Here is a 21,339-nt window from a genome sequence, read left to right as displayed (position 1 = left end):
TGAGGAAAAGTAGTTGCTCAAGAATGGGATGGGTGTGAGAATGGAATTCAGCGTCTTGAAAAGTTGTTTACAGTTATGGATGTAATTTCTGAAAAAACATATTTCTTATTGTGAATCGTGACATCCAATTACATATCTGTTGACAGCTAGGGCAAGGCCTTGTTTACAGAATCTAAGATTTTCATTAGAATTTGTGATTTATTGGTGATATTTCAGTAAGTTTATTACACATTAATTTACTATCCAGCAGTCTAACTTTTTGTGTTTTTTATGTTGCAGACAAGCTGGATGCAGACTATATCAAACGTTACCTGGGTGACCTGACACCCCTGCAGGAGAGTTGCCTGATCAGACTGCGCAAGTGGCTTCAGGAGACACACAAGGGAAAGGTACTGCACTGTTTCTCAAAAGGAATAATAACAAAACATGACTGGATACATTATTGATACATTTTGATACATTTGAGTTAGTTATTGCTAAAAGTAATATTTAGCACTACTACTCTATCTTAGCTAGGCTACTGATAATGTTGTATTTTACATTAACTATTCACAAATTAGCTTTATAATGTCTTTAAATAACAGTGATGTGTTTTATGGTGGCAAGTGTAACCATTTCCAACTCTGTTCAGATCCCTAAAGATGAGCACATCCTTCGTTTCTTGCGGGCCAGAGATTTCAACATGGATAAAGCGCGGGAGATCTTGTGCCAGTCTCTGACCTGGAGGAAGCAGCACCAGGTGGACTACTTGCTGGAAACCTGGAGCTCCCCACAGGTTCTTCAGGACTACTACACCGGCGGCTGGCACCACCACGACAAAGGTGGGTTGGTATTTACAGCCGCAACTAAAGATAATTTTATTAGGCATACTGAAATCTTGCATGTGCATCAGTATGGAAACACATGATCTTATGACTTGTGTAGAGCTAAACTTGCACTGTTCCGTAGAGGAGACTCCACTTACACAATCATGCAGTCGTGTTTGCAGTTTTTCAACATAATGTTTTCTTATGTGACTTTACAGTGTAAACAGATCTCAACCATTCTTAGCAACCCGCAGCTCTCAGCCAAGTGTGTAAAATAAAAATGATCTAGCTTGTTGGTGCTACTTGGTTACCCAAATAGTACACACACTCTCACAGTGACAGTCTTCTTTGGAGTAGATTCCTTGGATTCCTTATTTGGGAAAAGAATGAACGTATAAGTCAAACAAAGCTTTTATGTTGCCACACCAGAGCCTATTTAATCTTCTCATTTCCAATTTTCCACAAGTATTAGCCTTGTATCAACAGGGACAAAACATGAAAGCATTCCTCAGTGTACACAATAACTTGTCTTATGTAACAAGAGCAGATGGCCAGCAATGCTGACCTTTCCACTTAGCTTGTAGTCTTTGTGGAATGTAAATCATGTGATATACCATGTAAACATTTATTTAATTTTTAATTTTTCAGACGGCCGTCCTTTGTATATCCTGAGGCTTGGCCAGATGGACACCAAAGGACTGGTGCGCGCTCTCGGGGAGGAGTCTTTGCTCAGACATGTATGTAAAACACACTGTACTGCAGTTAAGGTTTTGTGTTTGTAGTGCAGGTTGATGAGTTTATAGGTCAGACAGGGTTTCTGCCACAATATTTGTTAACTCCTGCTTCTTTGAATTGCACAGGACAATTTGATAACGCACTCATTAATTTACCCCTGTTATCACCCTGATGCTTTGTTCTATTAGTTGCATTTCTACACACAGTTGGTGCAAGAGAGAGAAAAAGTGGGCAATTCAAGCCAGGCAGGCCGCTGGGTTTGTAATACACGGGCGGAAGCGCTGGGTCAGGTCGGTTTTGGATTACAGGTTAGGGAATTAATGTCCGGTGGCATTTCCTGACAGGTAAATTAACACCAGGCTATATACAGAACACAGGCTGTGTAAAGGGTGCTGATTTATAATGTTGCAGTCACTGTGGAGTGGAGTCTGGGAGCCAAGTGTGTCAAATGTACAATTCATGTCACTGCAGGTGCTTTCTATCAATGAGGAGGGTCTGAGACGCTGTGAGGAGAACACAAAGGTGTTTGGTCGGCCAATCAGGTAAACCTTTACAACCTGTCAATATGTTAGATTGTTGAAAAAATCTTGGACCTCTATTATTCACAATATTTGTAAACCAATATATCTCTGCCTCTCAAAGGTGATACTACGTTATATTCCACTGGTCCTTGCTTTAAATCTGCAGACTGTCTTTGAGTTTAGTTCAAGAAAAGAGTAAAACTGAAATGCATCACATATTCAAACAGGGCTTTGACTGGAAGCTCAATTCACAAGTTGTTCCTTGTGGAACAACTCAAGAAAACTGAAGATAAAGACCTGATATAAATACATATGTACTATATACAGAAACAAATTGCTCTTTCTTCTATTACTCATAACACCGTTGTACAATTTCCTGTTTTGTCTGTTTGTTTATCGTGATGTTTTATATAAATATAAAACCTATATTTGTTAAACTGTGCTGTGCTTCATCACAAGTGATACTTTTCTCGCTTGATGTTACATCATACAATAGTTTGATAGTCCTCCATAACAAACAGGAGAGTATCCCTGTGTGACGTTGACTTAAAAGGCTCTATTTCAAAAACTGTTATCTCTGCTCTCTGGTTACTTTTAAACACAGTACCTGGTCTCACATCACAGTATGACAGAGGCTGCGCCTCTTATTCACAATGACCTTAGAAAAACTGGTCTCAATTCTTTTGCTGCTTCAGAAAAGTAATGTACTACTGAAAAATAATTTATTAGAACATTTTAAAAGGTAACATTTACATGTCATCACCCACGATTTTCTTAATTCTGAAAATTATTATTTTTGTACTATTTCTGTGTTGTTAAGATTGTTTTTTTTGTTTTTTTTTTAAATTTTGTTTTTACTTTCATGTATCTAATACCTGTTTAGCAAAAATTGCTATTACTCTTTTTTAATCGGTTGTTGCATATGAAGGAACCATTTCAGCATACTTTATTTCCAGCTTCTGGAGTTTCAGAACTTGCAGGTTTACTTGTTTGTTTGTTTGTTTTTTGCTGTTTTTATACATTATGCCAGTCTAAATTAATTTAGATGTTTTTGTTGTTTTTTTTTTGTTTGTTTTTTAAGAAGCCTCCGTAGTGGTTCAGAGTATGAAGACAGAATTCACTGCCTGTGATCTAGACAGTTAATATGAACTAATAACACAGTGTCAGTGTTGACAAAGAAAAATAATCAGCATCAGTGGTAGGTATAGTCCAGTGCTTGTGTAAAACGGCTTTGAATGTGGTCATAGGTGAATATAAATGCAGGTTAAAAGCAGCTTAAAAACATGCAAGCAGTTTTAGATTCGGTTCAGCAGTCAGAACTGGGCACAGGTACACACACAAACACACACACACTATGAGTGAGTCCAGAGCAGAATTTATCTCCCCCAAAATGGAAAGCGCACATGAGGCTCGACGTTCAGGGGACTCATTCAGATGGCAACTGACAGAGTGAGCGGGAGGGAACAGAGATGGTATCTGTCATCTGTCAGCTCTCTGAAGCAGCAGCAAGAGGAGGAGGAGGAGGTGCCTGGGATAAGAGCTGCGCAGGAAGGCATGTGAACTATGAGAGGCTGTCACGTCACAGCACTCTGCCAGGACAGATAGAAGGAAAGGAAGAATGTGCTGCAAGGGTTGGAGGGTTCCAGAATTAGCAAGCACTGCCTTCACCACTTAAGCTTCACTTCAGTGACAAGTGCTAAGTGGTCAAAAAGAGGCCGTAGCCCATTTATGGGTTTGTGGCTGTCCTTATACACACACATCCCTAATCCTCTCATGTCCTCTTCTCTAGCTGTTGGACATGTCTAGTAGATCTGGAGGGGCTGAACATGCGTCACCTATGGCGACCAGGAGTCAAGGCGCTGCTGAGGATCATCGAGGTCGTGGAGGCAAATTACCCTGAGACTCTAGGACGGCTGCTTATATTGAGAGCTCCAAGAGTCTTCCCAGTCCTTTGGACACTGGTGAGACCCAGGATAAGACTAACTCAGACCCTGTGGGGTCATCGTGTTACAGCACCGGATTATGCATACAGTGACTTTTCAGTCTGTTTCACACCCTTATTTTGACACATGCAGAAGTTGCCAGTATTCACAAATGTGTAGTATTTGCTAAGCAGTGGCAACAGCAGCATCGTTGGCCCCAAATGGAAATAAGAGCTTTCAAGTCCCGGAAGTTCTGCTGGGTTCTACTTAAGGTGACAGGATCCCAGCAAACAGAGTATGGTTGCATCTGGTAGTGTGGACAAGACAGTTGTGCAGATGGACTGAAATTTGTAGGTTACAGGTTTGGCATGTGAAGGATCGCTTTACTCTGGCAAAAATGAAGAGCCACCTCTAAAATCACCTTCTAGCTGTTTGACCTGTATTTCTTTTTAATTGGTTTTCCATCATATTGTGACAATACATGTCTAGGTTGTGGATTTGAATTGGCAGGAGTCAGTTTTCCCTGTTACACATAGCTTAGGCGGCAGAAGATAGGTTACAGGTTAGCCTGTACTTGATGCATGATGATAACGTTCCTGCTTTCTTTACAGTCTTTGGAAAAGAGCCAAGCTTTGTCCTGCAGTGTTGACTTTTAAAATGGTTCTACTTTTTAAATGTAGAGCACTGACTCAATATGTAGAATGAGGGACAAGGGATAAAAATGCTGTGCAGTCACACATAAAATAGGACACCTGGTCACCTAGCTCTGCTGCCTATTGACTGCTCATGCAAAAAGCACGTCACAAAAGACTTCAGTTTGTTTTATAGTGTTTACCTTCCTGACTTAATTAAGTCATGTATTTTAAACATGGGTTTGACTGGTTATTTAAAGGTAGAATTGTTGCATATTATTGCATTATTACATTATTGCTTTAATTAACCAAGAAACTGGTTAAACAACTTCCTTGTTTTAGCATTTATAAGGTTTAGGGTGGGAAAGGAATGTGGATTGTTATCAAACACAAGTTTCATATGCTGCACCAGTATTTCCTCATGTTACTACAGGCATGTCATGCATTTAATATCTGCCTTCTCCCTCAGGTGAGCCCATTTATTGATGAAAACACCCGCAAGAAGTTCTTGATCTACGCAGGCAATGACTATCAGGGTGCTGGAGGTCTCGTGGACTACATAGACAAGGAAATCATTCCGGATTTCTTGGGAGGAGAGTGCATGGTGAGAGTCACTGTAAGATTTAAACTCAGAGTAAAAATTGATCCTAAAACATGACACCACCCACATCGAGTTTTCCTTTACTGACCCAGTGTACACGTGTGCTTTTTTCTTTGCAGTGTGAGGTACCGGAGGGTGGCCTGGTTCCCAAGTCCATGTACCGCACAGCCGAGGAGGTCGAGAACGAGGACATCCGTCTGTGGACTGAGATGATCTATCAAAGCGCCAGCATCTTCAAAGGAGCTCCGCATGAGGTGAGGCTGAATGCACGGAAAGTAAAAGAAAACGATGGAAGGCCTGTGTAGCTCTGATATGAATAGTAGGTCAGGACAACAGAGAACTGCACAGTGCCTCTGATGGAGTTGTTGTGAAACTTTCTGCCACCTAGTGGTTGTAACTTGTTAAACGCATCTTAGGTAAATTCTGAATTCAGACGACGAACACATGTAGCGTGACTTTGAAATATAATCTGCCTGCAGTGATGTGGCGTAACCTCGTGTTGCATGATTTATACCAAAGGGACACTGTCAAACATAATCACCCAGCTGGAAAGGGCTTTGCTTTTTATCTTAATGGTCTCAGACCGTCACGCAAATGAACCATTTTATTTCACTGCTTTTGGTAACTGAGTTCTCTAGTTTGCTGTTTACCTGAAGTTTGTATATGGAAAGTCATTTATAGCCTTTTGAGACCCAGACTATTCATGCATGTCCTCTGTAGTGGACACACAAACTGTTTTTTGTTTTCTCTGTTCTCAAGAGGATGTAGTATTTTTCTAAGCTTGATGTTTCAAGTTGCTTTTAGACTACAAGCCCTTAGGGGTCCTTGGGGACTAGTAAAGCGCTATATAAATACAGGCCATTTACCATTTTACAAGCCAGTTTCCTCCTAGTAGCAAGTTTGATCTTAATCTCAGCAGTCACCGGGCCTAAAAACTGCATTCATATGTCATATGTTTTAGATACTTCTCTTTCCCCTCTTGAAGTGATACCATTTTCCCACATATTTGAGTACATACATATTTTACATATGTGCACAGAGATTAATGGATGCTAACAGCATCAAAACTAGTGCTTATACCAGGGTGTCCAACTCCAGGCCTCAAGGGCCGGTGTCCTCCAGGTTTTAGATATCACATTGGGTCAACACACCGGAATCAAATGATTAGTTCATTACCAGCCCTCTGTAGAGCTTTAAGATGTTGAGGAGGTAATTTAGCCATTTAAATCAGTTGTGTTGGGTCAAGGACACATCTAAAACCTGCAGGACACCAGCACTTGAGCCCTGGAGTTATTATTATTATTATTATTATTATTATTATTATTATTATTATTATTACCGGTATTATTATTATTATCATTATTATAAGTGTGGTGTCCTGGGGTTGGACACCTCTGGCCTAGATCATCAAAAGTGACAGGTAAAGAGTTATTTTCCCACACGTCTTCACAGCCGTACTTCTTTTTGCAATCAGTCGATTCACTTTTAATGCCAAAAACATCATCTTATACAGCCCATGCACTTTATGTAAACCTGCTTAATATCTTCCACCCCCATCAGATTGTGATCGAGATCATCGATGCCTCCTCGGTTATTACCTGGGATTTCGATGTGTGCAAAGGCGACATTGTTTTCAACATCTACCACTCAAAGCGAGCTCCGCAAGTACCACGCAAAGATACCCTGGGAGCCCACGGCATCACCTCCCCAGGAGGCAACAACGTGCAGCTCATTGACAAGTCCTGGACGCTGGGTCAGGATTACAGCATGGTCGAGTCTCCGCTCACCTGCAAGGAGGGCGAGAGTGTGCAGGTTGGTTTATGATCGTGAACTTTTGATGTCTTCTTGGATCATTGTTACTTCTACAGATCCTCATTTTTGCTTGTTTGTACTTTGAATCCTTCCTCAGGGTTCCCACATAACGAGGTGGCCGGGTTTCTACATCCTCCAGTGGAAGTTCCACAACATGGCGGCCTGCTCGGCCACCAACCTGCCCAGAGTGGATGACGTGCTGGCCACCCTCCAGGTCTCCTCACACAAGTGTAAAGTCATGTACTACACTGAGGTGTTGGGCTCTGAGGACTTCAGGTTAGTGTGTGGGTGAACGATGGAGACATTTATATGCGTCTGTGATGTGTAAATATGTCATGTATTCATATTTTTGCTGTTTTGATAAGGTTTTTATTTTAGACATCATCCATTTATTACTGCTCATTTTCACTCCTGTCTTCTTTCAGTTTTCCCTCTCTACAATCCTCCACATAGTGCCACGTATGACATTTGGTACTTGAATGAATGAAATCTTTAATGTTGCTAAGATGACTGAAATGCCTTTGGAGTATAATGAGTTTTCCAGACCCACAGTTTTGAGATGAGGATACTGTTCCCTTGCTTGAAGACGACTTTAATCAAGCTTTTTCTTTCCAATCCACTCCTGTTCTATCGCTCACAACCCCCTCCTCCTGCTCTGTCTTCTTCCTGTGAAGAACGGCTTGCTGTGATGTGCAGAGTTTGTAAGTGGCTCGGTGTTTGCCCCTTTTTCTTTAGCACTAGCTCATCATCATCGCTGCTTTTGGCTGCTAATCTGAGTGCCCTTCTCCTTCCCTCCCTCCATGGCAGTCTTGCTTCTGATGCTGCAAAGAGATGCTAATTTGCATCTGTTCTTGCTTATGACTTTTGTTAGCGTTGGCTAACAGGATGTTGTTGCTTTCTTCACACTGAGGAAAGAATCCGGTGCTGGCATTAATCACCCTGCTTGCATAACTAAAACTCTCAGGATTACTTGATTTGGTTAACTTCAGCAAACAGCCGCCCAACTGACACGCACATACACACTGTCATTTTCTGACTTGTATTTGCTTTTCTTCACTCATCACATTGCACTACCAGCTCAGTCTCACTTTGCTTTCAGTGCACATGCTGCTTCAGTTTATTTTATCTTCAAAAACAGACTTGGCGTGATCATCTAACTCATACTAGTAGTTTTTAACAAGATGTTTTGATAAAGGTTGATATTTACACTTCTGAGTATGTGAAATGCCTTCTTGAGTGAAGTAAATGTAGAATTTAGGGCAATATTTCTTCCCATGTCTGTAATGTATAATACATGCCATAACAGTAAGTCTCTACCTTTTTATGGCTCCTTATATTGTAGAGTTGGGAGTTAAAGGGTTCCTGTGAACTAAAGTCATCCTCGTTAAAGCTGCTCTTTTTATTCATTTTTAATTCTCTGGTGAGTCCCTCAGACTTATCTAGGTCTGTTTCAATTACTTAGGATGGGTTATTACGGTTAACAGTTAAAAGGAATCAAAAATGAATAACATTTATGCAAGTTGAGGTACCGCGGGTCATAATCATCCATAACCATTTTTATGGAGGATTTAATAACTTCATACAAAATGGATGAGGTTAATAAAAGTGCCATGTGTCATATTTTGTAAATTATTTTAATTTGGCTTCATACAAGCCAACCTTTTGAATGTATTCAGGCACATATTAAACCAAGACATTGGTTTTGTCAATGCACATAGTAATTTTATATTGCATCCATATAAATCCAAAACCAGTCTACCTACTACATGGGAATTAATACCTAAAGTTTCTTTTATTCATTCAAAAGTAATAAAAGAAAAATGGTGCCTCATGCTTTGCCACAGGAAGCCTCATTGAAGTGGCCGGTTTCGCTCATTTCCAGCTGCATATTTTATTTTTAGATTTTGCTAGAGTAGCTTGTAGGATACGGTTTAGTTTTGTTTACCTTATACTGGGCCTTGCTGCTCCTCCCACTTTCAAGCAGCTTTGTTCTGATTGGTGCCTTTTGTAAACAGACAGTTTGAACAGCACGTGGGTGTGGCTTCTGTGCCTGAGATGACTGCTAACATTACAGTGTCTCGAGCTTCCAGGGATTGTTATATGGACCTCTCTTATTGGAAAATGTTGCCATATTTAACATGAACATCCACCCCCAAAACTTTTTTAACACAGATATGACAGGAAATGGTAAAAGAACAATGGATCCCCTTTAAGTGGCTCCTGCCTTTAACGAAATGCCCTGACCTTTGGTTTTTTTTTTGTTTTGTTGTTGTTTTTATTCATTATAAAATTAAAAACAGTGGCTGGTGTAAAACCGTTCCCTGAGTTGTTGCAGCCTGTGGCAGGGCCTGTATGTTGTAGGGTCCAGAGTGATTCTCCCTCCTTTAGGTTTGCTCTGACCGCATGGTTCTGCATCATGAGCACGGGTCATGCACACATAGTGCGCTCAGTTAGTGCCAAGCAGTCTTAAGGCTGCACAGGTGTCGTGTACACATGAAATTAGCTGAAGTGTGAGTTTTGTGTGCATTCACGTGTTCACCGCATGTTTGTTTCTTCTCTCAGGGGGTCGATGACCAGCTTGGAGTCGAGCCACAGCGGCTTCTCTCAGCTTAGCGCCGCCACCACCAACTCCAACCAATCCCAGTCCAGCTCCATGATCTCCAGGTAGAAACTGGTGTCAGAGGACTTCAATTCCCCAAACCCACGTCCCCCCTCCACTGCCCATACCGTCAACACGGACGCCAACTTTTCCTATCCCCATACCCTTAAACCATCATCTTTGGACTCTGTTCCTATTGCACAGCCAGTCTCTGTGGAACTGATGCATGCTTGCACAAACGGAAGACAAAGAATTAAAAAAAAATTCTGAGGCAAAAAGAAACTAAATGTACAATTTAAAGGGCTGATTTTTGCACAAAGGGTCATATATTTTCCATGCCTGGCATCTCAACTGGGCAGCAGTTTGAATAAGACCATCAGCAGAATGTTTTGTGCACGATGGAGCGGATAAAGGCCAGGAGGTGAGGAGTGGTGCCTTTCAGGCACCAGAAGCTGACAGAAAGCAATATTCTCATCCTACGGAACAGGATGACGACACTGGAGGCGCTGTTACATATATGCATTTACACGTGCACACACATACACAGTACCGAGGCGACGCATACCTCATTCATGTGCGTCTGCTGATAAAGACTGGATGAGCTGTTACATACGAACGCCACTCGGGCACAAACGCACACGAGAACGTTTGACATGGAAAAAAGTTGACAGTGTTTGCCATATTGTTACTGGAGGGTTTATTGTCTCTGGGGAGCTGTATATAGGTCAAATGTGGGTGGGGTGAACATCTAATAGATCTGGGTCAAATAAGATCAGCTGTCTGTATCACAACAGTACAGGTGTCAGTGACTTCGGCAATTGACAGGTAAAATCTTCCCGGTGTGCTCCTGTGGCTGAGTTGAGCTTTCTGACACTCATTGCATTGCTGTACAGGTTGCATCACATCTTTTGAATATTTGACCCAGATCTGACGCTTAGCAAAGTAAATCCACTAGAAGCAATAACACAAGTTTGACTTTCTACTGTGTGAAATATTTCTATTTAACGTGAAAATGTATGAGGAGAATAATTTACGGTGGCCCCAAGGTGCAAAACGCAGTAACAAAAGTAAAAATGCTACATTTCAGAAAACAGGATGACAAACCTTATACCAGTAACATTTCTGAAAACGGGACATTTGATGCATTTTTTTTTTTTTTTGAATTGGCAGAACCAAAGTACCTGATGTTACAGTGATGTCATTTCCTGTTTCAGTAATACTTTCAGAGGTTTGACATGAATTTAAAGTTTGAAAGGATGGAATAAAAAAGTTGATAAAGGACATTCAGAAATGAGTATTATGAGAGTCAAAGACTTCAACTATCAAAGCGATGTAGGCCCAGTGCTGAATAACCAAAGATAAAAAGGCAGCACTCACAATACTTCAGGCGTAAGTTGACAGATCCCACATTTTCTGAGTCATTCCTGTCATGTGACTAAACTTGACTCATGTTTGACATGATTGGTAAAGGTGACTTATTCCTGAGGTCTTGTGCGAGTGCTACCTTTTTGTCTTTGGTTATACAACACAGAGGCCGTACTTTGCTTAAGAAATGTTTGCGCTCTGGCTACAGTCCTAACCAGCATGCACACGCCGCCCTGTTATCTCGGTGTGTTTTCAGGGTTTGCAAGGACATTTTAAAGTCGCGTCAAAAAGTACATCATCATTGTCCTTTGACTTTGGTTCGGGTATTTCAAAAACAATGTCTTTACCTCGTCTTGTGCAGTGAAATGTTGTCTTTTTCTTTTTAAGTCTGCTTTGCACCGCTGGGCCAACGTCATCACTGGTGCAGATTGCAGATGAACTTTTTCTTGCGTACAGGCGCACAGACGGGCAAACTCGAGTCGGTAAACGGCTGAATTCTGTGGCACCACCGTTTCTCGTCTACAGACTTTTTGTCAGGAGTGAAACAAAAATAATTTGCCAGATTTTCTCCTCGACACGTGCTCTGTCCTCGTAGTAAGGGATGCACTGACTGTGAAATACTAGGCCGTAATCCAGCACTGATACTGACATTTTTTTTTTTTTTTTTAGTCTTTATATTGTTTTTTTTGTTCCAGGTGAAAGAAAAAGAAAAAAAACTTTATTTAAAAAAAAAATGCATGTGTTTTAGCTCTTCATGGAACAGTTTTTGAACATTTAGCCAGCGCAAAAGTCAGTAACGCCATCTTATCAGCTGATACTTGGCTGATTCATCGGTGCATCCCTACCTCATGCTTTGAAAATATATGTATAAAAATAATCTTAACGTGGAACGGCTGCAGTTCGTTTGCTTTCTGTCGAGCGTCTGCACATTTGAGGAACTCAAGTTAAATGAAGCAGTCAAGGAAATGCCTTGTCACTGATTGGTGAATGTGCTACTGATTGGTTAGCAAGCGCCAGCCAATGAAATGCCTGAATTTGGATGGTTGTGGTGAATTGGGCGGAACTGCCATCATTACGTTTCCAGAGTGATGTAGATTTCAGTGTGCTTTAGGGGTGAATGTTTCTTTTCGTGATTTATCATTTGACGGCGCGCCAGTAGACCACATTGATACTGTACAAGTGCTAGTGTTGGTTTGTTTGTGTTTTGGAGACACTTGATGGGTGAAGTCACGTGGTGATTGGGTTTACGGATCTCTTATTTAAGATTTAAGATATAGCCATTTTAAGAGCCATGTGTCAATAAATAATACCATTTTAGCCTTTGTAAGCATCACTTAGTCACCACTGTAACAGACAAGCGATCGTGAGTCAAATGAACATTTCATTTTCTTTTTTAAACGTGTTCTATTTGGTTGATGAGCATTGATGACTTCGCACAGATCAGACTCCCCGTCGAGGGCAGAAATGTTCAACTTTGCCAAGAGTCATTGGGTGCTGTTGCCATGGTTACACAGTGCAGCTGACAACAACGGCAAAAAAATAAAAGCGGGGGGTTTTTCCTCATAGATATATACACACAGATGCCACACTGGTTGTTGCTCCTCACTGTAATGACTCCACGCAGCACCACGTTGCTCGGGGGGAGCACACATCTACACACGATCACGGATTGTTGTACCTCGCTGAATTTTCCACAGATTTTCGAGCAGTGTTTATGATACATGTGCTGAAACGGTTAATAATGCTTAAAATAACGTTACAGTCCGGCAGCTGCTTCTTTGTGACACTCTGCTGTAAAAAGCAACAGGATTACTCCATCACTTTAACGTGTCTACTGTCCCGTCAAAGTCTGACTTGAAAAGAGAGCTGCAGATGAGCCAGTGTTGGTCTTTCTCTCACTCCTGCAGTCTGTCTTTATTCTGTGGGACTCTTTAAACAAAACAAGTCCCACCTAAAGCAGCTCTGTAGGTTTCTGTAGCTACAGTTCAGGTATAGGTCACATGGGTTTCTAGAGTCTTTCTAGAGCATGTTGGAGCTCTCGGACCGAATATCAGATCAAATATTTAATGATAAATAAAATACGAATCTCCTTTTCTTTAGCTGGTATATGACAGTGTTAGCTTGGGACTACTTTTTAGTATACCAAATTAAAGACATTCGTAACGGTAAAACAAGTTCTCGTCTGTGGAAAGTTTTAGCATTTCTTTCAGTGAAACATCAAAAAGAAGCACAAAAATTTGGCGTTATTTATAGGACTGGATGACAGGAAATGCTCAGAGCTCGTGAGCAAGACAGCTGTGGCATCTGTGTTCATATGTGTTTTCCCTCCTATGGAAAAAAGGAAAAAAAAAAAAAAGGACCTTGCCTGTTTTTGATACACAAAACTGCTTTTTTTTTTTTTTTTTTTAATAGTTACTGGTTAACTTGTGGTATCTACATGTCATTAACTGCAATAACATGAATTGTTTTACTGAGTGGCCCTCTTCGTGATGAGGGCTACGGGTGTGTGATGGGGTAAAGGGGTGAATGTTAATTACAGTGGGGGGAGGAAGATGCCTGTAAAATGTGTTTCTCCACTCTTCTCTCGGCACACTTGACTTCACCTGGTTATTCCTTCAGGCGATTTGATCTTCATCTCTTCACAGGTTTGACTGATGAGGCAACAGTTCAAACCTGACTACTGCTTTATATTCCTTTTACTACTCTCACACTTTCACACTCCAGTTTTGTGTGTAGATCTTAGAAAGCAGAGTGGACCTTTTTCTTTTTTTTTAAATTGAAGCTGTAGGCATAAATAAGTGTGCTCAGATGGGATGGGTTTTCATTTCCATTTCAGTTAATTCTCTTGAACACAAGAAGTTTAACCTGCTTCTCTGACTTTAGCTGTTGGAGGGTGAGTGCCTCTCACCAACATCTCACTGAAAAATGAGGGCTATAACTGTCTATCGTGACTGTTCATCACATTCGTCAGTCTCTCTGCTCCGTGTTCATCTTTGCATATCTTCTCTTTACCTTTGTGTGAGATATTGTGTAAAAAAGGATGTTTGGATTAATGAGAAAATGGTGGCTTTACATTTTTCAGCATTAAACTTGAATTATAAGAAACTGCAGACTCCTGTCACGCTTTTTTACGTTCTGTATCAAAATGTTTTCATTGCCTAGAACTAAAAATTGCTTTCCCATTCCTTGCAATCATCTGTTAGTGACATGGTTAATCTGTGAATTTACAAATACGGGCCTCATGCTGCATCTCCAGCTCCACTAATGATCAAAGGTTCTCTGCACTGAGTGACCTGCATTTCATCACTGACAGTTCATCATCTCAGATTCTGTAAAATGGAAAATTAACGTCATCACGTGGTGCTTGTTTCCTTTAATGTAAAAATAATGTTAGAAAAAACAGAAACGGATACATAAGATTTTAACAAGATGAAGGAATAGAAAGTGTAGCACACAAAAATGTCCTGGAGAAGGAAGACCAGATGTGCTGTAAGTGTGAGCATCACCTCAGCACATTGGATTGCAGACCAACTGCATCTAGTGGACATCTAGCATTACAATTGCTTTTAAAGAAAACAAAACTAAATGGAGACGCGTCAAGGTTTTCATGTGTGTTCGCATATTTGTCCTCAGCTTGCTCTTAGCCCATGACTACACATACATCATACCAACACCACTGTCACATTTGCTAATAATGGCACGATAGCAGGTGACGAGTTCAACCTCTGACTGTGTGATGTTGTCACAATAATCTGGACTTAAACCCAGTAAAAAGCAGAGAAGCAATGTAGCCTTTAGAAAACTGAAGCATACTGAGCACTTTGCTTCAGGCGTACAGGTGGAGGAAGTGGAGAGCTTTAAGTTCCTTGGTGTGCACATCCTGGTCAATCTCACCCACACCACACATATCTCCCATCGGGTGGGGAAAGGCTTTACATCCTTAGGAAGTTAAAGATCATCTCTCATCACCTGCTGACCAGCTTCTCTCAGTCAACAACAGCGGGCCTCGTCATCTAGTGCTGCATGGTGTGGTTCATCACAAACAGAAAAGACCTGCATGGGTGGTTCCAGACGTGTGACACTATCGCTCGGTGAGATTTACACAGGATGAGTGCCAAAAAAAAAAGAGCCACCTGTAAGTTTAATGGATTCATCATCTACATCACCTGAAGCGATGCCACAGTCCTCTGGAAATAGAGCTCAATCAGAAGCAGAACTCACAGATTACAAATTACAAAACAGCTTCTTCAAACAGGCAGTCAAATACATCCCCCCTCTTCTTCTCCTATTCTACCGCAATAAGCCCCTACCCTGAGAACTACAAGTGCATTAACCCCTGTCCCTCTCCTTCTTCATTTTTTGCACTGTATATTATAATCATCATCCACTATTATTTTGCATATATTACCTCACTGTTTGTATCTTTATATTTTCATATTAATGCTCTTGTCTGTTTTGATGTTGCCGCGAAAACTAGTTGTTTTAAACATTAACAATAAGGATTTATTTATTAATTTCCAAATGTGCTGCTTTTATGTGCACATTACAGATTTATTGTTGTACAAGTGTTCATCCTGCAAATCTTTCAATTTCAATTCTGTTTAGCCCCTTAAAAAATAATTGTTATTATTTCTTATATTATAGAAAATATCAGATTGCCTCAAATGTTCAATGATAGAATAAAGGTTCATTAAAATAACTATGTTTGTCAAAAAAAAAATAAGCAGTTGTAAACATTAGAATGACACCATCACCTTTTCAGATCTGGCAGGAGCTCCTTTGTGTTACTTACCTGGTGATGTGAGGATTGTTCTCTTCAAAAACAGATCTTTGGTGCTCTTATTTTGAGGTTTTCCCCCAAACTGACTGTAGAGGGCAGCATGTCCCATCCCAGGATACAGCCTGGCGGTCTTTCAGCAGAAGAAGAAGAAACTATTTTTGCCCGGGTTGCTAAAACATCACTTTTATGTTATAGACGTCGATCAAACCAGCGCTAAATGATTTGTTTTTTGCTAACCTAACGAGTGTGAGATACCTGAAGGAGACGGTGGTCGCTTCCTTGTAAGTAAGAACGTGTTGCTGAACATTAATATTCAGAGATCGTGTGTCAACATTAGCCATCGTGCTAGCATTAGCGGCTCCGGTGTGATGCGTTTGTGCTCCTGTCAGATCCGCAGGATGAAGGTGAAAATCAAACAGTGGAACGGGGTTGCCTCCTGGCTCTGGGTGGCCAACGATGACAACTGTGGGATCTGCAGGATGGCCTTTAACGGCTGCTGTCCTGACTGTGAGTATCAGAGCTAATAACATAGCACTAAGTAACGAGTGGCTGCATTAAAGATGCAAACATAACAAAACAAGATTGTTCTTTGGTGGGTTTGCTTCTAATACATATAACGCTTTATGTATTATCCGACCGACAATATGCCAAATTTATCCTGGCCCTCCTGTTTATACAAACTAAGTAGTGAGAACGGTGGCAGAGACGGGCAAAAAAATCACCACTCTACAAAAAAACGCTTCTACAAGCTGTGGAACAATTTTAGAAAAATGTTCTTCAAGATAAAATTGCAATGCCTCAGAATATCGCATCGTCTACAGCACATAATATCTGTGTGAAGGGGTTATGGGCAAAAATCAATATTGGATACCTGTGATCATTGGGGTGTACTGCATTTAAAAACAGACCCGATTCTGTCATGGAAATCACTGCAAGGGCTCAATAACATTTCCAGAAATCACTGTCAGTGAAGACAGGCATGTCCAACTGGGAGGGGGCCCCGAGTTACGATGAAGAGCTTGACTGTATCACTGATAAGTGGTGGTGGAAAATGGATTGATGGCCGCTCCAGTGACCCATCTTGGAGATCAACTCCAGCTGCAGTATCTTGTGGTATTGCCCGTAGGTTCTTTAGGTTGATATTGAAGACCGCCACAACAGCAGCTAGGCCTGTGAGCCACTCACTGGAGAAAAGGCAACACGGGAAAGGTCACAGGTAGCTGATTAACAGCAACTGAACTTTCAAAATAAGAGCAAATGCCTAAATTGATCGGGGATGGCACTGATCACACAAATGGATGAAATGAGTTCTTAAATATACTTAAGTGGTCTGTGTGGGGAAACACTTGTATCCTCTTTTAGTATTACAAGAGGATATCTGCTAATCAGCAACTGAATGCAAAATCCTGCCCAGTCTCTCTAATGTGTGTTTTTGTTTGTTTGTTTGTTTGTTTGTTTTGCAGGCAAAGTGCCTGGGGATGACTGCCCGCTGGTCTGGGGTCAGTGCTCCCACTGTTTCCACATGCACTGCATCCTGAAGTGGCTGAACTCACAGCAGGTCCAGCAGCAGTGCCCCATGTGCCGGCAGGAGTGGAAGTTCAAGGAGTGAACCTGTGGAGGCGTCGCTGCCACAGAGACGAAAGGCTCGCTCGCAGACTTTTATGTAGACTGTAAATAAATCTGTGTTGGTACTTCTACTAATGCAGAACACACGCTGAATATGTTTTACTGTAGTGGATTTGTGATTAAATTAAATAAGAAAAAAAATGCGTTGTATTGAGTCTGTCTTGGAGGTCTGGCTGATTATTTCCTTGGATCGTGACGTTTATGACTTTGATTTCATGGCAGCTCCACACTGATGTATTATTTCTTGTTTGTTTGTTTGTGTAGCTTTTCATATTTCAGAACCTGTCTGGATAAAAATGGACAAAAAATTTACAAGGTTATCAAAACAATGCTACTTAAATATCTTCTATTCAATTTATCCCTTAACTCTTGAATGTCTCCACAAACTAACATAAATTGTTTAAGTAAGGTCTTAAATAACTTAAATAACTTCAGTGCTCTTTAACAATTATTTTCTAATTCTGCACATCTAATGGAGCCATATAGACCATTCTTCCAGAACATATCCTCTTATTTACTGACACACTGGGGTTGGAGACATGTTTCCTGTAGATGAGCTTAGATCTGGGGACAATGAAGGCCGTAGCAGATGATTCACATGATTTTCATCCTCATCAAACTATACAGTGACCTCTGCTGTGCTGCGGTGGGAGATGACTCCCATCCGGATCCAGTTGTTTTATCAAGAACAAAGGTCCAACATGATCACTGTGTAATGATTTGTACTGACTGTTCCTTCCAGTGCTTTTTATTTCACCCCTCATTTAAGAGCCCATATATTTTTTCATCAATGATTAATAAAATGTTTGTACTGAAAAATTACAGTCAGTCATTCTAGATTTGCTCCATATTCTCACCTGGCTAAAGTAATTTAGTTTTATATTTTAGCTTTTGTCCTGTTTTTTTTTTTAAGTTTAGTTTCACGTAGTAACTAGAGAAATTTTTCAAATACCACATTTTGTGGAGGACGTGAACATGTCATGTAGTCATCATTTTTAGTTTCAGCTGGTTTTAGTTTCTATTTTAATTGCAGTTAACTGTAATAACCTCAGTCCATGACCATCCTGCATGGCGTCTGAGGTGGTAAAAGGCAAAATCACTTTTAACTTCAGGGATATTAATCTGTTCAGTTAGGAAACGGAAGCTATTGCGAGTCCAACTGCAAACCTGCTGTCTCAAGTATGTGGAGAAGGTACCGGAAGACAGCCGAACAGGGAACCTCTGAACTGCCACATGAGGAGCCATATTTCGGACATCCTGCTGCATGCGGTGTGAGCAGAAACCTGATGTAGTTAACAGTTTAAACCACTAGGTGGCAGCATTTACCGGGATAGTCCCAGTGACCCCGCCCTCAAAGTCGCGTCAGCAGTACGGAAGTAAACAGCCTGCTCCCTGCTGCTGTCAGTTGGTGTTTTCTTTTCTTAAAAACAGTAATTTCACAGCTGGTCGTGTCTTCATTAGCAGGCTGACAGATGTCCGCTTCTCCCGCAGAAGATCTGCTCCAGCAGTGGGAAAGGTCAGAGTGCTGTTCTGTCTCAGCTACTCACAGCACACCTTAAATACGACCCAGTTTTTATTCTGCAGTTAAGTCCATTAGACTCGTTTTGCTCCAAACGTTGCTGATTCTTTATCTTCAAAGTTTTCCAAAGTGTCCCATCCAGAAGAAGTCAGCTTCAGTGGATGGTGAAATACCAAAACAGCACCAGTGCCGTAGAGTGTAATCATATTAGGCTTTATAATCGTTTAACGCAAGGATACAGTTATAACGACCTCATCCATATTTTGGGATCCTAAAATGATAAAAATTCAGCTTCAAGAGTGATGATATCTTAAAATACCAGAGGTCTCTATTCTTTAAAAATACATATTTTCAGTATTTTCATTACCATTATTTAATTTCATCATGATTGTATTTATTTCCTGTTTATATTCTTCTTTTCTCTCTGTGTCTCTGTATCTTTAAGAACTCAGTGTTTGTTCATCCTACATTAGAGCAGCAGTAATTGTTTGACAGTAAATGGTTTTCTCACCTGTCTTACTAAAGTTTGTAAAAATGTCGTTTGTCAGTAAAAAGCAGCGACTGTGCTGACAGATGCTGCTGTGCAGGGGATGCAATTTCTGTCAGGGCCAACTACTTTGGCACGACACAGGCAGCTCTTGGAGCTGAGCCACCTCCACACCTCATCAGCCTTTCATTGATTTACTTGTTTGTAAAGACAAGACCAATGATATCATCATGTTAGTCTGTATCATGTCCTGATGTCTCTGATTAATGTGAGCGTGTGGAGCTCCTGCTGTCCTGCAGAGAGACACAATTACAACATTTACAGATATTTACATTTCAACAGTACAATACAATCAGCTGACTGATTCTTCTTTTAGACATTATTAAAAATTCACGATGTGAATGTCACTGGTTTTGAAAGCTCTCGAGATAAGCCCTTGTTTTGAATAATTAAATTAGTTGCAGTTCTACAAACCACAGCAGGAGGCGAACCACCTGGGTTCATCAAGCCACTGTGAGAGTTTCAGATTTGTTGCTGTTAACAGCCCTTTTGTCTGCTATAGACTTTACATGCCGGCCTCATATTTTTTCATGAAGTAATTGCCAGCGAGTGTGTTTATATTTGTTTGTGTTTATGTTTATATATTTGTTTCCCGATGCAGTGAGCAGGCACGTCTGAGGCAGCAGGTGCTGGAGGACGACACAGAGGACTGGCAGAGGAGCCCAGACTTTTCAGGTCTGGAGCGAGTTGGTGGGGTGGACCTCTCCTTCATCAAAGGGGATGACGTCAATGCCTGTGCCCAGCTTGTGGTACTCAGCTACCCAGATCTGCAGGTGAGCTACAGAGATAAAATAACCCTGTAATGCCAAATATATCATATTTCATAAAACATTAGTGTTATTTTATAACCCTAACCCCCTTTATATGTTTTTGTTTGTTTAAGATAAATAAAAGATTACAGATTAAAACTCATATATGTAAATTAAAATTTAATTTCCATTTTTCAACTTGTGAGAAAGTTCAATAAACACTTGAGTTAAAAACATCGAAGCTTTTCTGACCTCTAGTGGTGACAGGTGGGAACAGCAGCAGTGCTTCGTGGAGAAGGCTGAGGATCAGAAATTGAATTCCACAGGCTGCATTTTTTTCACCAGTGACACCTTTAATGAAAAGGAAACACATGACGATACAAAATGCTATCCTTAAAAAAATGCTTGGCCTTTGAAGGCTTTGTAATACGTGCAGCTGGAATATTGCGCAAGGCCAGCTGTTAACCTTTAAAGTAGTCGCATTTACTTTGTTTGGGCACTGAATACAAAGTCCTTATGGGCGTTTTTCTCCTCTTGCTTCCTCGCCTTGAAGTCACAGCTTTTTTTATGACTCCTGAAAGCTGGCGGCATGAGGAAGAAATTATTCTTGCTCTCGCCGGGGCTGTCGGTATGTTCTAGGGAGCCGCTGAAGTGATTTTAAATGTTTTACCCTCACCTTTTGATAACTTCTCCTGTGAGCTTCTGCCTGTGGGGCTTATGAACAGTCATATGCCAACAACGTTATTTTAGGCATATTAGAATGCAAACCCCGAGGAGCGCATATTTGTTTTCCTCAGAGCTGCTGCTTTCTTCTGTTGGCTTTCTTTTTTCCAAGACAAAAATTTTTTTTTTCTTGGCCTTCAGAAAAACATTTTGATAAATATATACGTTTATGTCAAGTAATTACAATGTTAAATATAATTAAACTTCATGCATAGATATAGCTTCTGATCCAGTTGTATAGAAGAAGACAATAACCTTTCGTTTCATTTATAACCTGAATAAAATCTTTCCTGATGAGTTCATGCACTCAGCCGCTCCTTTTAATTTTTCTTTAATGCAGCGTGATCTCTGATTTTGTAAATTATGATCTGATTTAAAGTAAAATAGAATTGTAAACACACA

General features: G+C 40.7%; 3 protein-coding genes across 7 annotated transcripts in view; all 3 read left to right on the top strand.

Moving 5' to 3' along the window:
• Window positions 1–14,098, top strand: part of LOC309709135 (SEC14-like protein 1) — a 36,440-nt gene extending 22,342 nt beyond the window's left edge. For both annotated transcript variants that reach the window (XM_082537599.1, XM_082537598.1), the window contains 10 exons: window positions 280–389; window positions 632–821; window positions 1,455–1,543; window positions 2,013–2,083; window positions 3,852–4,023; window positions 5,086–5,220; window positions 5,337–5,471; window positions 6,778–7,029; window positions 7,127–7,305; window positions 9,592–14,098. In XM_082537599.1, the coding sequence (XP_082393725.1) occupies window positions 280–389; window positions 632–821; window positions 1,455–1,543; window positions 2,013–2,083; window positions 3,852–4,023; window positions 5,086–5,220; window positions 5,337–5,471; window positions 6,778–7,029; window positions 7,127–7,305; window positions 9,592–9,697 (1,439 nt within the window). In that variant the 3' untranslated portion in view covers window positions 9,698–14,098. The remainder of the gene's footprint in view (window positions 1–279; window positions 390–631; window positions 822–1,454; window positions 1,544–2,012; window positions 2,084–3,851; window positions 4,024–5,085; window positions 5,221–5,336; window positions 5,472–6,777; window positions 7,030–7,126; window positions 7,306–9,591) is intronic.
• A 1,759-nt stretch (window positions 14,099–15,857) lies between these two features.
• anapc11 (APC11 anaphase promoting complex subunit 11 homolog (yeast)) lies at window positions 15,858–17,554 on the top strand. Its single transcript, XM_082537618.1, has 3 exons — window positions 15,858–16,054; window positions 16,163–16,280; window positions 17,237–17,554. Exons 2-3 carry the CDS (start codon window positions 16,172–16,174, stop codon window positions 17,380–17,382), a joined length of 255 nt encoding a protein of 84 aa, XP_082393744.1. The 5' UTR covers window positions 15,858–16,054; window positions 16,163–16,171; the 3' UTR covers window positions 17,383–17,554.
• Window positions 17,555–18,754: 1,200 nt separating this feature from the next.
• LOC309709140 (endonuclease V-like) overlaps window positions 18,755–21,339 on the top strand; it is a 73,261-nt gene continuing 70,676 nt past the window's right edge. For 2 of the 4 annotated variants that reach the window (XM_082537613.1, XM_082537612.1), the window contains exons 1-2: window positions 18,755–18,915; window positions 20,067–20,238. In XM_082537613.1, coding sequence (XP_082393739.1) covers window positions 18,872–18,915; window positions 20,067–20,238 — 216 coding nt within the window. In that variant the 5' untranslated portion in view covers window positions 18,755–18,871. The remainder of the gene's footprint in view (window positions 18,916–20,066; window positions 20,239–21,339) is intronic. The other 2 variants (XM_082537615.1, XM_082537614.1) reach the window with 2 other exon arrangements.

The sequence above is a fragment of the Aulonocara stuartgranti genome (genome assembly GCF_965226115.1).
Source record: "Aulonocara stuartgranti genome assembly, chromosome: 6".
In the NCBI taxonomy this organism is placed as follows: domain Eukaryota; kingdom Metazoa; phylum Chordata; class Actinopteri; order Cichliformes; family Cichlidae; genus Aulonocara; species Aulonocara stuartgranti.
Note: the sequence above shows the minus strand (reverse complement) of the source record. Positions and strands in the feature narration are given on the sequence as shown.

Coding starts and splice junctions, on each gene's coding strand:
- anapc11 (XM_082537618.1), top strand. CDS start 16,172: ATGAAGGTGAAAATCAAACAGTGGAACGGGGTTGCCTCCTGGCTCTGG. Junction 16,281..17,236: donor TAACGGCTGCTGTCCTGACT/GTGAGTATCAGA, acceptor TTTGTTTTGCAG/GCAAAGTGCCTGGGGATGAC.